Source organism: Bombina bombina, chromosome 7, assembly GCF_027579735.1.
Source record: "Bombina bombina isolate aBomBom1 chromosome 7, aBomBom1.pri, whole genome shotgun sequence".
In the NCBI taxonomy this organism is placed as follows: Eukaryota; Metazoa; Chordata; class Amphibia; order Anura; family Bombinatoridae; genus Bombina; species Bombina bombina.
Window position 1 is genome coordinate 42,563,410 of NC_069505.1, and position 13,222 is coordinate 42,576,631.

Here is a 13,222-nt window from a genome sequence, read left to right on the forward strand (position 1 = left end):
TCTATCTTATATCTATCTATCTATCTTATATCTATCTATCTATCTATCTTATATCTATCTATCTTATATCTATCTAATAAATATATATATATATATATATATATATATATATATATATATATATATATTCTATATCTATTCTATATAAAGTCCAGTGTAAGAGTTTTTACTGAGCCGAAGGGTACGGAACTGTTGTGTAATGGTAGATATAAACAAACAAATCTACCCAATGATATCCACAGATAGCAGTGTCCCAAAAAGGATTTATAGATTGGCAGTCTCTCCCAAACAATCAAATGTCATCAAATATCATGGTTCCTGTGACATACAGCTTTAAGCAATAAAGTGCACACACCGCGGGGTCACTTCCTCATACCTCTAAGAGCTTGCTCAGGTATCCGCTGTATGCACACGTCATGTGCTCCACTCACCGGTTGAAGTGGGAGGGAGAGAGGAGGGAGAGAAGGGGCGTGTCCAGGCAGCCCCGACGCCAACCACAATCAGCCGTGATATACGCCCAACCTGTTACTGCTTCTAAATATGTGAGAAAGTCACCATGCTCCCATTCTGCCCCTGGATTTTCAGGCAATGTAGAACAAATGAAGAAAGCGGACAATCCAGGGCAGGTTAAAAACTATTTTTTTTATTCACCAACGATTAAAAGGTTCCAGGAGGGCCCATATACAGGTTAGCAAGGCAACACAGGCAAACTAAAAGCTAACATGTTTCGGCTATACAGCCGTAATCATAGCTAATTCAGTATACCTGTGGTGCCCTTTTAAAAGCAAAACAAGAAAGTAATAGGTCAATCAATACAACCAATGCCTGTGAAGCCTAGCCACCACCTTTAGGATTAACCCTTAATGCAGAATCAATCTCATTCGACAATTCTAAGTATTAAGATGGGATATAGAGAATCCAATAGAAATAGTATTAGTGTTATGTAACATAATACACTTGTATAAACATAAAAATAAATATAAATACATACATGATACAGTATATCCAATATATATATATGAAAAATAGTTCAAACAATCAATTTGCTCATGATGTTTATCATAAAACTTGTCACAGTATGTATTGCAAATACCCTATGAAGGAGAGAAATATACACACTAATGCAAACGGTGCAAAAATATTGCAAACTGATGCCGATACAAAAGTATACAGTGTCAACAAAAACAGACCGCCTGTTTGCTGTCTAATTCAAATATATATATATGTCTCAAATGGCAGCAAACTTGCTGGCACTCGATTCAATATCAAGAAGGATTTCTCTACAATTTGTGACAATACACACCATGTTAAAAAATGGTATGAATCAGAGGATTAAATAAATATAACTACATTCAACAAAAAGTTAGAAGAATAATAAATGTTATGTCACAAATATAGAAATCATTCTTGGTTAACAGCAATAAAGCCAAGTGATCATATTAATGTAGACTACGTGCACCATACCAAATTCCCAAATGGAACATGGTTCTAAGACCAACTAAACCATCCATCTAGTTAGTATCCCTGAAGTGGTAAAGTCATATTTTATCCAATACAGAGTCGGGGTCATATCCTCGAAACTTTTTATAAGCGGGTAGAGGATAACCTGACCAAACTCTCTGAACATGGGGGGAAATCTGGTAAACAGAATTTGTCTACACGAGAAAGAAAGGCTCTGAAGGAACTCCAGGACATGACAGAGATTGTTGTACGTTCATCTGACAAGGGTGGTTCTGTGGTCATTATGGACCGTGTGGCATATGTTGGTGAGGCTTATCGCCAACTTGAGGACACTGCCCAGTCCAGTATACACATCTTGACAATGATTCTACAAAGATGTATTTAAGGGAATTGAGATCTCTCTTGGATGATGGTTTGGAGGATGGGCACTTTGACAGGGCTACTTATGACTATCTTTTAGTCTGCAGCCCTGTGGTGCCTATTTTCCACCATCTCCCCAAAGTCCACAAATCCCTCGAATGTTCAGGGACGACCCATAGTGAGCGGTATAGGGTCACTCTCTGAACATCTCTCTGAGTGGGTGGACGCTATTTTGCACCCTTTTGTTGTGTCCCTGCATAGTTATACCAGGGATACTAAGGATGTTATAGGTACCTTGGAGGGTACTCAATAGAATTATGACAGTTACTCTTGGTTAACAGTGGATGTCGTGGCTCTCTATTCCTCTATACCCCACGAGGAAGGCTTAAAGGGCCATTATGCACTCAAAAAAATATGGGCTAATTAAATAAAGTATTAAAAGAAAATAAAGTTTTAAATTAACATGTATTATCAATTTTGCTGCTTAAGGTCCTAAAAATGATGTTAAAGTTTAAAGTCCTCTGACTTCATGAGAATACGTTCGTAGTACCCAGTAGCTACAGAACAAGGCTTTTTTCCACACTCCCTAACTTGTGTTTAGAAAGCCCTCCTGCTGGAGTGGTCTCTGTAATGTTCTTTGTAGTGCAGTAATATGTTGAACGGCAGAAACGATGTAGATATACACAGAAGCTGAAGAATTCCACTTCCCTTTCCCCCTCCGGTTACCACAGATCTCCAGTCTCTGCACACCCTTATAAATGCCGTGGTAACCGGGAGGGGGGAGGGAAGTGGATTTCCTGCAGCGTTAGAACGGACTGTGTGAAATCAGCAGATGCAGATATACACAGAAGCTACTAAACTCAGCAGCATATTTTCCCTTCTGTCCGTTCTAATGCTGCAGGAATTCCACTTCCCTCCCCCCTCTCGGTTACCACGGCATTTATAAGGGTGTGCAGAGACTAGAGGAGATCTGTGGTAACCGGAGGGGGAAAGGGAAGTGGAATTCTTCAGCTTCTGTGTATATCTACATCGTTTCTGCCGTTCAACATATTACTGCACACAAAGCACATTACAGAGACCGCTCCAGCAGGAGGGCTTTCTAAACACAAGTTAGGGACTGTGGGAAAAAAGCCTTGTTCTGCAGCTACTGGGTACTACAAACGTATTCTCATGAAGTCAGAGGACTTTAAACTTTAACATCATTTTTAGGACCTTAAGCAGTAAAATTGATAATACATGTTAATTTAAAACTTTATTTTCTTTTAATGCTTTATTTAATTAGCCAATATTTTTTTGAGTGCATAATGTCCCTTTAAGTGCAATTGCATTTTTTCTGGAGGAATGTTCTGCTTATAAGAGTACATTTATCAGCTTTGTACTCAGAGCCACGAGATTCCTGTTGACCCATAACTATTTCCGGTTTGAAGGCAGGTTTTTTCTCCAGAGATGTGGGACCGCTATGGGGGCAAAATTTGCCCCGTCATTTGCCAACCTGTATATGGGTTGGTGGGAGCGGTCCCACATCTATGGAGATAAAAATACCTACAAGGCCAATGTGGTGCTATATAGGCGCTACATTGATGATCTGCTTTTCATTTGGCAAGGGTCTCAGTGTGAGGTTGAAGGGTTTGTACAGCAACTTAATACCAACAGTGTTGGTCTTAAGTTTACATTTGAAAGTCAGTTGCGATCTGTGATTTTTCTTGACATCACACTGACGGGAAATGCCAATGGACATATTTCCATTGATCTGTACAGAAAACCCATAGCTAAAAATACCCTTCTACATGCGTGAAGTTGCCACCCGAGGCATGTCCACTTTGCAGTTGCAAAGGGGCAGCTAATCGGGGTGAAGAGGAATTGCTCTGATGAAATTGGTAATCTGGGGGGAAATCTGGTAAACAGAATTTGTCTACACGAGAAAGAAAGGCTCTGAAGGAACTCCAGGACATGACAGAGATTGTTGTACGTTCATCTGACAAGGGTGGTTCTGTGGTCATTATGGACCGTGTGGCATATGTTGGTGAGGCTTATCGCCAACTTGAGGACACTGCCCAGTCCAGTATACACATCTTGACAATGATTCTACAAAGATGTATTTAAGGGAATTGAGATCTCTCTTGGATGATGGTTTGGAGGATGGGCACTTTGACAGGGCTACTTATGACTATCTTTTAGTCTGCAGCCCTGTGGTGCCTATTTTCCACCATCTCCCCAAAGTCCACAAATCCCTCGAATGTTCAGGGACGACCCATAGTGAGCGGTATAGGGTCACTCTCTGAACATCTCTCTGAGTGGGTGGACGCTATTTTGCACCCTTTTGTTGTGTCCCTGCATAGTTATACCAGGGATACTAAGGATGTTATAGGTACCTTGGAGGGTACTCAATAGAATTATGACAGTTACTCTTGGTTAACAGTGGATGTCGTGGCTCTCTATTCCTCTATACCCCACGAGGAAGGCTTAAAGGGCCATTATGCACTCAAAAAAATATGGGCTAATTAAATAAAGTATTAAAAGAAAATAAAGTTTTAAATTAACATGTATTATCAATTTTGCTGCTTAAGGTCCTAAAAATGATGTTAAAGTTTAAAGTCCTCTGACTTCATGAGAATACGTTCGTAGTACCCAGTAGCTACAGAACAAGGCTTTTTTCCACACTCCCTAACTTGTGTTTAGAAAGCCCTCCTGCTGGAGTGGTCTCTGTAATGTTCTTTGTAGTGCAGTAATATGTTGAACGGCAGAAACGATGTAGATATACACAGAAGCTGAAGAATTCCACTTCCCTTTCCCCCTCCGGTTACCACAGATCTCCTCCAGTCTCTGCACACCCTTATAAATGCCGTGGTAACCGGGAGGGGGGAGGGAAGTGGATTTCCTGCAGCGTTAGAACGGACTGTGTGAAATCAGCAGATGCAGATATACACAGAAGCTACTAAACTCAGCAGCATATTTTCCCTTCTGTCCGTTCTAATGCTGCAGGAATTCCACTTCCCTCCCCCCTCTCGGTTACCACGGCATTTATAAGGGTGTGCAGAGACTAGAGGAGATCTGTGGTAACCGGAGGGGGAAAGGGAAGTGGAATTCTTCAGCTTCTGTGTATATCTACATCGTTTCTGCCGTTCAACATATTACTGCACACAAAGCACATTACAGAGACCGCTCCAGCAGGAGGGCTTTCTAAACACAAGTTAGGGACTGTGGGAAAAAAGCCTTGTTCTGCAGCTACTGGGTACTACAAACGTATTCTCATGAAGTCAGAGGACTTTAAACTTTAACATCATTTTTAGGACCTTAAGCAGTAAAATTGATAATACATGTTAATTTAAAACTTTATTTTCTTTTAATGCTTTATTTAATTAGCCAATATTTTTTTGAGTGCATAATGTCCCTTTAAGTGCAATTGCATTTTTTCTGGAGGAATGTTCTGCTTATAAGAGTACATTTATCAGCTTTGTACTCAGAGCCACGAGATTCCTGTTGACCCATAACTATTTCCGGTTTGAAGGCAGGTTTTTTCTCCAGAGATGTGGGACCGCTATGGGGGCAAAATTTGCCCCGTCATTTGCCAACCTGTATATGGGTTGGTGGGAGCGGTCCCACATCTATGGAGATAAAAATACCTACAAGGCCAATGTGGTGCTATATAGGCGCTACATTGATGATCTGCTTTTCATTTGGCAAGGGTCTCAGTGTGAGGTTGAAGGGTTTGTACAGCAACTTAATACCAACAGTGTTGGTCTTAAGTTTACATTTGAAAGTCAGTTGCGATCTGTGAATTTTCTTGACATCACACTGACGGGAAATGCCAATGGACATATTTCCATTGATCTGTACAGAAAACCCATAGCTAAAAATACCCTTCTACATGCGTGAAGTTGCCACCCGAGGCATGTCCACTTTGCAGTTGCAAAGGGGCAGCTAATCGGGGTGAAGAGGAATTGCTCTGATGAAATTGCTTATACAGAGCAGGGCAATGAGGGACCGTCTATACCATAGAGGTTACCCTAGACATGTCATTGACAGGGCCCAATCGCAGGTGGATAAGATTGATAGGAGGCACTTGTTAGGAGAACCGGAGAAGGTTAGGTCATCATCTGCACAGGTGTCGTCCAAAGTTACATTTGTAACGGATTATAGTGATGAATACCAATATCTTGTAAAAGGAAATTTATACTTGCCTGATTTATTTATTTTACAATATGACGAGTCCACGGCCCACCCTGTCATTTTCTAAGACAGGTCTTTCTTTTGTTAAACTTCAGTCACCTCTGCACCTTGGCTTTTCCTTTCTCTTCCTAACTTCGGTCGAATGACTGGAGTGGGAGGGAAGGGAGGAGGCTATATATATACAGCTCTGTTGTGGTGCTCTTTGCCTCCTCCTGCTGACCAGGAGGCGATATCCCATAAGTAAGGATGAAATCCATGGACTCGTCATATCGTAAAAGAAATAAATTTATCAGGTAATCATAAATTTTCTTTTTTTTTATTTTTTTATTTATTAGTCTTCCCCTCCACTGAAGCAACAAGGAGTGTTTTAATGTGTTTAGCAATCAAAGGTTTTTATTTTCTTTCTTTGAAAACCCCATAAACTTATTGCCACCTCATTGCTTACAGATAACCGATGGTTGACATGGAACAAAAGATTGTGTTAACAGGCGTGCACATGATTAGGGACAGGAGGCAAACGATTCACAGATATCAGAATATAGACCTAAAGATACAACAGGATGAAAGTATAGTAATGGCAGGAGCAAGCTTGCTAGATGTAGACAAAGGCATAAGCCCCATAACTAGTTTGTGTAGGTGGCAGCTGTACTTGTTACCATATGTGATGACCAGACATAAGATTGTTCCTGTGAATGATCTTCTAGGGAAATCTAAACTGCGGCATTGTCCTCATGGGTACACGTTTGTTCTAGGTTTGATGATTTTGGTCTTATGGAAGCAATTGCTTGTTGGGTGAAAGATTCACTTGTTCATTGATCCAATTTTTAAGTGTCCTTTAGTCCAGCTCATTTCTAGCCTGTACCACTTTTCTTCGGTTTGTGCACTATTTGGGCAAAAGTATATGGGTACCTGACCATCACACCTATATGAACCTGTTAGACATCCCATTTCAAAACCATGAGCAGTATATTGAGTTAACCCCCCCCCCCCTCTTTTCGGCTAAATATAACAGCCACACATCTTCTGGGAAGGCTTTTCTCAAGATTTTGAAGTGTGTTTGTGGGAATTGATGCAGGGTTTAATGACCCTTAAAGAAACTTTCCAATTTACTTCCATTAACAAATTGTTCAGTCTGTTTATATGACCATGCTGAGCATGTGCAAGAGATCAGTGTATATGAGCCTCTGATTGGCTGTCACATGATACAGGGGGCTGGCAAAATGAAGTTAATTTTGAAAGTTGTCAGAAAATTCTTATTTGAAATTCTAAGTAGGTGCTATTGTGTTGTCCTTTTATTATGCACTTGAAGATGATGCAATTCTACTGCTTTTAATGGTCCTTTTAAGATGTCCCTTCACTGGAACTAAGGGGCCTCACCAAAACCCTTGGGTTATTGGTCAAGCCTTTGTTATCCTTCCAGGTTTTTGCAGAATTTATATTCTGCTTTTGCGAAGTTGTGTACTGGTTTCTGGGGTGGCTTTAAAGGGACATTTGTGGAGCTGGAGCATTTTCTTATTGTAATGCTGATTTCATATAGCTGTGTGTTTAATAGTTCTGCATTTTTCATTATTTGGTTTAAAAAAGGAATAATTTATCCATTATTTAACAAAATGAATCAATTTAATACTATGTTAAAAAAATGTGCATGTCTAGTGTTCAAACTATCAACAAAGGTCATTTCCAAACTGGTAATGTAATAGTGGTTGAGATGAACAGCATATGTGGGTAGCCTCCAATTACAGGCCATATAAACCGGAGATGAGTTTTTCTTTCTCATGAGTGTTGAACGTCTATTTTATAAGAACGACTTGAGTCCAGGGAGGTCTTATGTCCAATCTTGTCCAGTAATATCCCTTTCTCAAGGAGCCAGGTTTATTCTATTTAAATGTATTAGGGTTTCAGGTCTCTCAGGCCTATGGGTAAATAAAACCGTTCCTCAGCTTTATTATATATAGATTATTAAAATGTCTCCTCAGATTCTTTCTCTTAGGTTCTATAGTATCCAGGAAATGTGAGAGCTTTATCAGCTGTTTTTCAAGACCTTTTAGTAACAGTCTTCATGAGCAAGGTAAACATTTCTTGGTTAAACCAGTTTTATTGTTCCAAAAAAGGATGGCATAACCCAGTCTTGAGAAACTTAAATGTTTTAAAGATAGACTTTTATAGTATCGTGGAGCAGAAGACCTTAAATCATCGCAATTCTACAATAGAAATTTGTTTGTATTCTGGTTGACTACTTAGTTTCAAAGAGACACTTGGGAACCAAGTAGTTATTTTATATAGGGATATATATATATACAGTACAACAGGAAAATAATAGTCCCAATTCCTTGACTCCCAGAATTTGTGAGCCATTGGTGTTTACCTCTTCTGTCTGGTTGTTCTGCTTTCTTACGTTAAGTGAGATGAGTAGAAGTTGGTTCTGCTGTCCCCTGCCTGGCCCACAAAAATCTCAATTTCAGACCTTCTCTATCTTTAGCAGGCTGGAATTGTTTGTTGCTTCTTCAAGTTCTCAATCTCTTGCCAGAGGGTCCATCTCTTCCCCAATACTTAAAACCACTTGATTTGGTTTCTGAATCCTTAATTATAAAGAATAGGGGTTGCTTTATCAGCAGAGTTTTACTGCTAAAAGGGACAGTGCACACCAATTTTCATGTAACTGCATGTAACAGACACTGCTATAATGAAGAATATGCACAGATATTGATCTAAAAATCCAGTATAAAACCTTTTAAAAACTTACTTAGAAGCTCCCAGTTTAGCACTGTTGATGAGATTAGGCTGGGACACCCACTGAAAGTAACTGGGTGCATATACCCCCTTCCCTGCATATAAGACCAATAACATAAACAGGAGCCAGCAAGAGTCTGTAGACTTCAGTATACATCTGACACTTTGGGGCTTGGTTAGGAGTCTGAAAATCAGCACAATGTTATTAAAAAAAAAAAAAAAGCAAAACTCTACATTGCTACATAAACACTCCCATATGGGCTATATAAATGCATCATCTACAAAACATTTATGCAAAGAAAAAAAATCAAGTGTACAATATCCCTTTTCCCTTTTTAAAGGCTTCTAATTTATTATAGACTTTGTTTTTAACAGTGCTAAGTAATAGTAGGAAAATAAAAATGAAACTTGCATGATTCAGAGAGCATATCATTTTAAGACGCTTTTAAATTCACTTCCATGCCACTGGGAGCTAGCTGACGATTGGCGACAACACACATCTCGTCATTGGCTCACCAGATGCGCTCAGCTAGCTCCCAGTAGTGTATTGCTAATCTAGAGCTGACTGTTTAACCCTTTGCAGAGGTTAAACACATGCTCTCACAGAGCATTATATTTTACACTTTTATATCTAAGGCCAACTTGTACACAGAAAAAAATCAATAAACTTTTACCCCCCCCCCCCTTTTTTTTTTATACACAAGATTTTTTGACTTGTTAAACTTTTCGTCTCTGAAAGAGCTCTATTTAGTATTTGTTGTCACTTTTTAATTTAGGGCACTGGTAGCAAACGTATGGAACAAAGTGGCAACCGTCATTCTTTATTTCTTTGGCAATTATTTTTAAGCCATGCTATGTATCGGCAATAACACATTAATATATTATGGATTTAATGATGATTTCACTTTAGTGAAGTGATTTGAAAAATCTGTTTAAAATTTTGGAACCAGACAGCGGTTTTTGTATATATATCTATAGAGAAGAACCCAAAAAAATTAGGAGCCAGGTGTTTTGGTAAACAACGTTAGAGTTGTCACCATTGATCTGATTTTTGTATTTAAAGGGAAAGTCAAAACCAAAATTGTTATTTAAAAAGATAATGCCTTTACTACCCATTCTAAATGTCTGCCTGTTTCTACGACCCTGCAGGCTGCCTCTTATCACATGGTTTTTTATTAGCTTTTCACAACAGGAGATTGCTAGTTCATGTGGGCCATATATATAACCGTGTGCTCACGCCCATGGAGTTGAGCTTGACACTGCACTAATTGGCTAAAATGCAAGTCAATAGTTAATAAGTAGCCCTGAGATGAGGGGGCTGTCTGAAGAGGCTTAGATAAAAGGTTATCAGAGGCTTATTATAATTGTGTTGGTTATGCAAAACTGGGGAATGGGTAGTAAAGGGATTATCTTTTTAAACAAAAACAATTTTGGAGTAGACTGTCCCTTTTTAATAGGTCCACTGTTTTAATCCTAAACCTGTGTTTTGTTGAACGTGTCCCTAAAATATTTCTCTTTCCTTCCCAAAGTCATTCGGCCTGCCTGCTGCATAATAAGCTGTATATATTTGGTGGATGGGATACACCGGTCTGCTTCAACGATCTCTATGTTCTGGATCTGGGTGAGTGATATTTAACTGCACTTTTAGTAATAATGGTTAATGATACATTTTGAAGCAGTGGATGCTTACAAGTTAAAAAGTGCATGCGAGAATTTAAATGTTGAATAAAATAATTTTTACAATATACTTTTATTGGCACAAAATGCTTCCAGTAAAAGCTATCAATGCTTCAGGGGCATACATTCATATGTTGGGCATGCCTTGTGCACCAACGTTCCAAAACAGCTGCTGCACATAGAACCAGCAGTAGAGTATATCATGTCAGTGATGTGAGGTCAGAGGCGGGTGAGGCACTGGCTATGATATGCCCAAGCAACATACACATGAAACTGATAGAGGTAGCTTAAATTAAAAATTTTCCAATTTTCTTCTATTATCTAATTTGCTTCTCTTGGTATCCTCTATTTAAAAGCATACCTAGGTAGGCTTAGGAGCTAGCTGCTGATTGGTGGCTGCAAATATACGCCTCTAGCCGTTGACTTACCATTGTGTTCAGCTAGCTCCCAGTAATGCATTGCTGCTTCTTCAATAAAGGATTCCAAAACAATTAAGTACATTTTTAATAGAAGTGAATTTAATTATTTTTTTTAATTTTATGCTCTGTCTGTCACCAAAGAAAAAAAATGGGATTTCATATCCCTTTATAATATTAAAGTGACACATAGCAGCACTCTCTTTCCATTAATAGACATTTAAAAAGGGTATATAGCCTGAGAAGTTTTCTATTGCAACATGGACCAAAATGAATGGAATAACTGATGGGGGGGGGGGGACTTTAACGAAAATAATGCAACTCTGTTTTCAGTTTGCTTATATGCTGGTGGCTTTGACAGTGGCCTAACAACTGCACTAACTTGGGATATCAGTGTGACAAATTAAGTTCTGTACCCATACTGTAAATTATGCTATTAATATTATTGAAATTAATATTTATAATTCAATATTTTTTATCCTGGTGTTAGCATTAACTATACGATTACAGCAAGTTCCTTTACAACAAAGACCTAGGCACAAGATAGTTAGCCCGCAATATATGTATAGTTCCTATTACTGAAGATATAAAATGGTACAAATATAACTTCTAGCTCTGACTGACAAGTCAACTACAAACTTTATAACCATGAACGTTAACTAAACGTTCTTTCTCTTGTAAGATGTATCGAGTCCACGGATTCATCCTTTACTTGTGGGATATTCTCCTTCCCAACAGGAAGTGGCAAAGACAGCACACAGCAGAGCTGTCCATATAGCTCCCCCTCCAGCTCCACCCCCCAGTCATTCTCTTTGCCGGCTCTAAGCAATCGGTAGGGTAAAGTGAATGGTAAAAAAAATTGTAGTTTTTATTTTCAACAAGCAAGATTTTATTTTAAATGTTACCGGTGTTTACTATTTACTCTCTAGCAGAAAGGAGATGACGATTTCTGCAGGGAGGAAGATGATTTTAGCATGTTGTAACTAAAATCCACTGCTGTTCCCACACAGGACTGAGGAGTACAAGAAAACTTCAGTTGGGGGGAACGGTTTGCAGGTTAGGCTGCAATAAGGGAAATAGTGGCAACGGTGTTAGTTTAAGCAAATATCAACCCCTTCATAATATAGTATGCTGAAATAATAGTAGATATATAATCTATTTAGTATTCATTATATTATATACCAGTTAGTATCACTGGTGAAGTGTAGGAGAAGGGGGGTGCTGACTGTCTGATAGATATATAGGTACAAAAAAGAGAGAGAAGTTTGACAGTACCCAGCACTCACAAAACACTATATAGTAACGGTATGCATTGAAAACCGGATTGTGTCAAGAACTGGTTATTAAAACGTAACTTTCTCCAACATTGGTGTGTCCGGTCCACGGCGTCATCCTTGTGGGATATTCTCTTCCCCAACAGGAAATGGCAGAGTCCCAGCAAAGCTGGCCATATAGTCCCTCCTAGGCTCCGCCCACTCCAGTCATTCTCTTTGCCGTTGCACAGGCAACATCTCCACGGAGATGGTTAAGAGTTTTTTTGGTGTTTAAATGTAGTTTTTATTCTTCTATCAAGTGTTTGTTATTTTAAAATAGTGCTGGTATGTACTATTTACTCTGAAACAGAAAAGGATGAAGATTTCTGTTTGTGAGAGGAAGATGATTTTAGCAGACAGTAACTAAAATCGATTGCTGTTTCCACATAGGACTGTTGAGATGAAGTAACTTCAGTTGGGGGAAGCAGTTAGCAGACTTTTCTGCTTAAGGTATGACTAGCCATATTTCTAACAAGACCATGTAATGCTGGAAGGCTGTCATTTCCCCTCATGGGGACCGGTAAGCCATTTTCTTAGTTAAACAAACAGAATAAAGGGCTTATTATGGGCTAAAAAACTGGTAGACATATTTATGGGCTAAATCGATTGCTTTATTTGGGCATTTTATTCATATTTATGCTGACAATTTGCATTTATAAACTTGGGGAACGTTTATTAAACGGCAGGCACTGTGTTAGACACCTTTTCCAGTCAGGGGGCCTTCCTAGTTATAGACTGAGCCTCATTTTCGCGCCATTACTGCGCAGTTGTTTTTTGAGAGCAGGGCATGCAGATGCATGTGTGAGGATCTAAAAATTGCTGGTAAAGCTTCTAGAAGGCGTCAATTGGTATCGTATTCCCCTCTGGGCTTGGTTGGGTCCCAGCAAAGACTATAGCTGGGACTGTATAGGGGTTAAATTTATAAACGGCTCCGGTTCCGTTATTTTAAGGGTTAAAGCTCTGAAATTTGGTGTGCAATACTATTAATGCTTTAAGACACTGTGGTGAAATTTGGTAATTTTTGAACAATTCCTTCATACTTTTTCACATATTCAGTAATAAAGTGTTTTCTGTTTAAAATTTAAAGAGACAGTA

General features: G+C 39.0%; 1 protein-coding gene across 1 annotated transcript in view; it reads left to right on the plus strand.

Moving 5' to 3' along the window:
• LOC128665837 (rab9 effector protein with kelch motifs) overlaps positions 1-13,222 on the plus strand; it is a 61,519-nt gene that overhangs the window by 16,877 nt on the left and 31,420 nt on the right. The window contains exon 8 of the mRNA XM_053720064.1: positions 10,251-10,342. Within this exon, the coding sequence (XP_053576039.1) occupies positions 10,251-10,342 (92 nt within the window). The remainder of the gene's footprint in view (positions 1-10,250; positions 10,343-13,222) is intronic.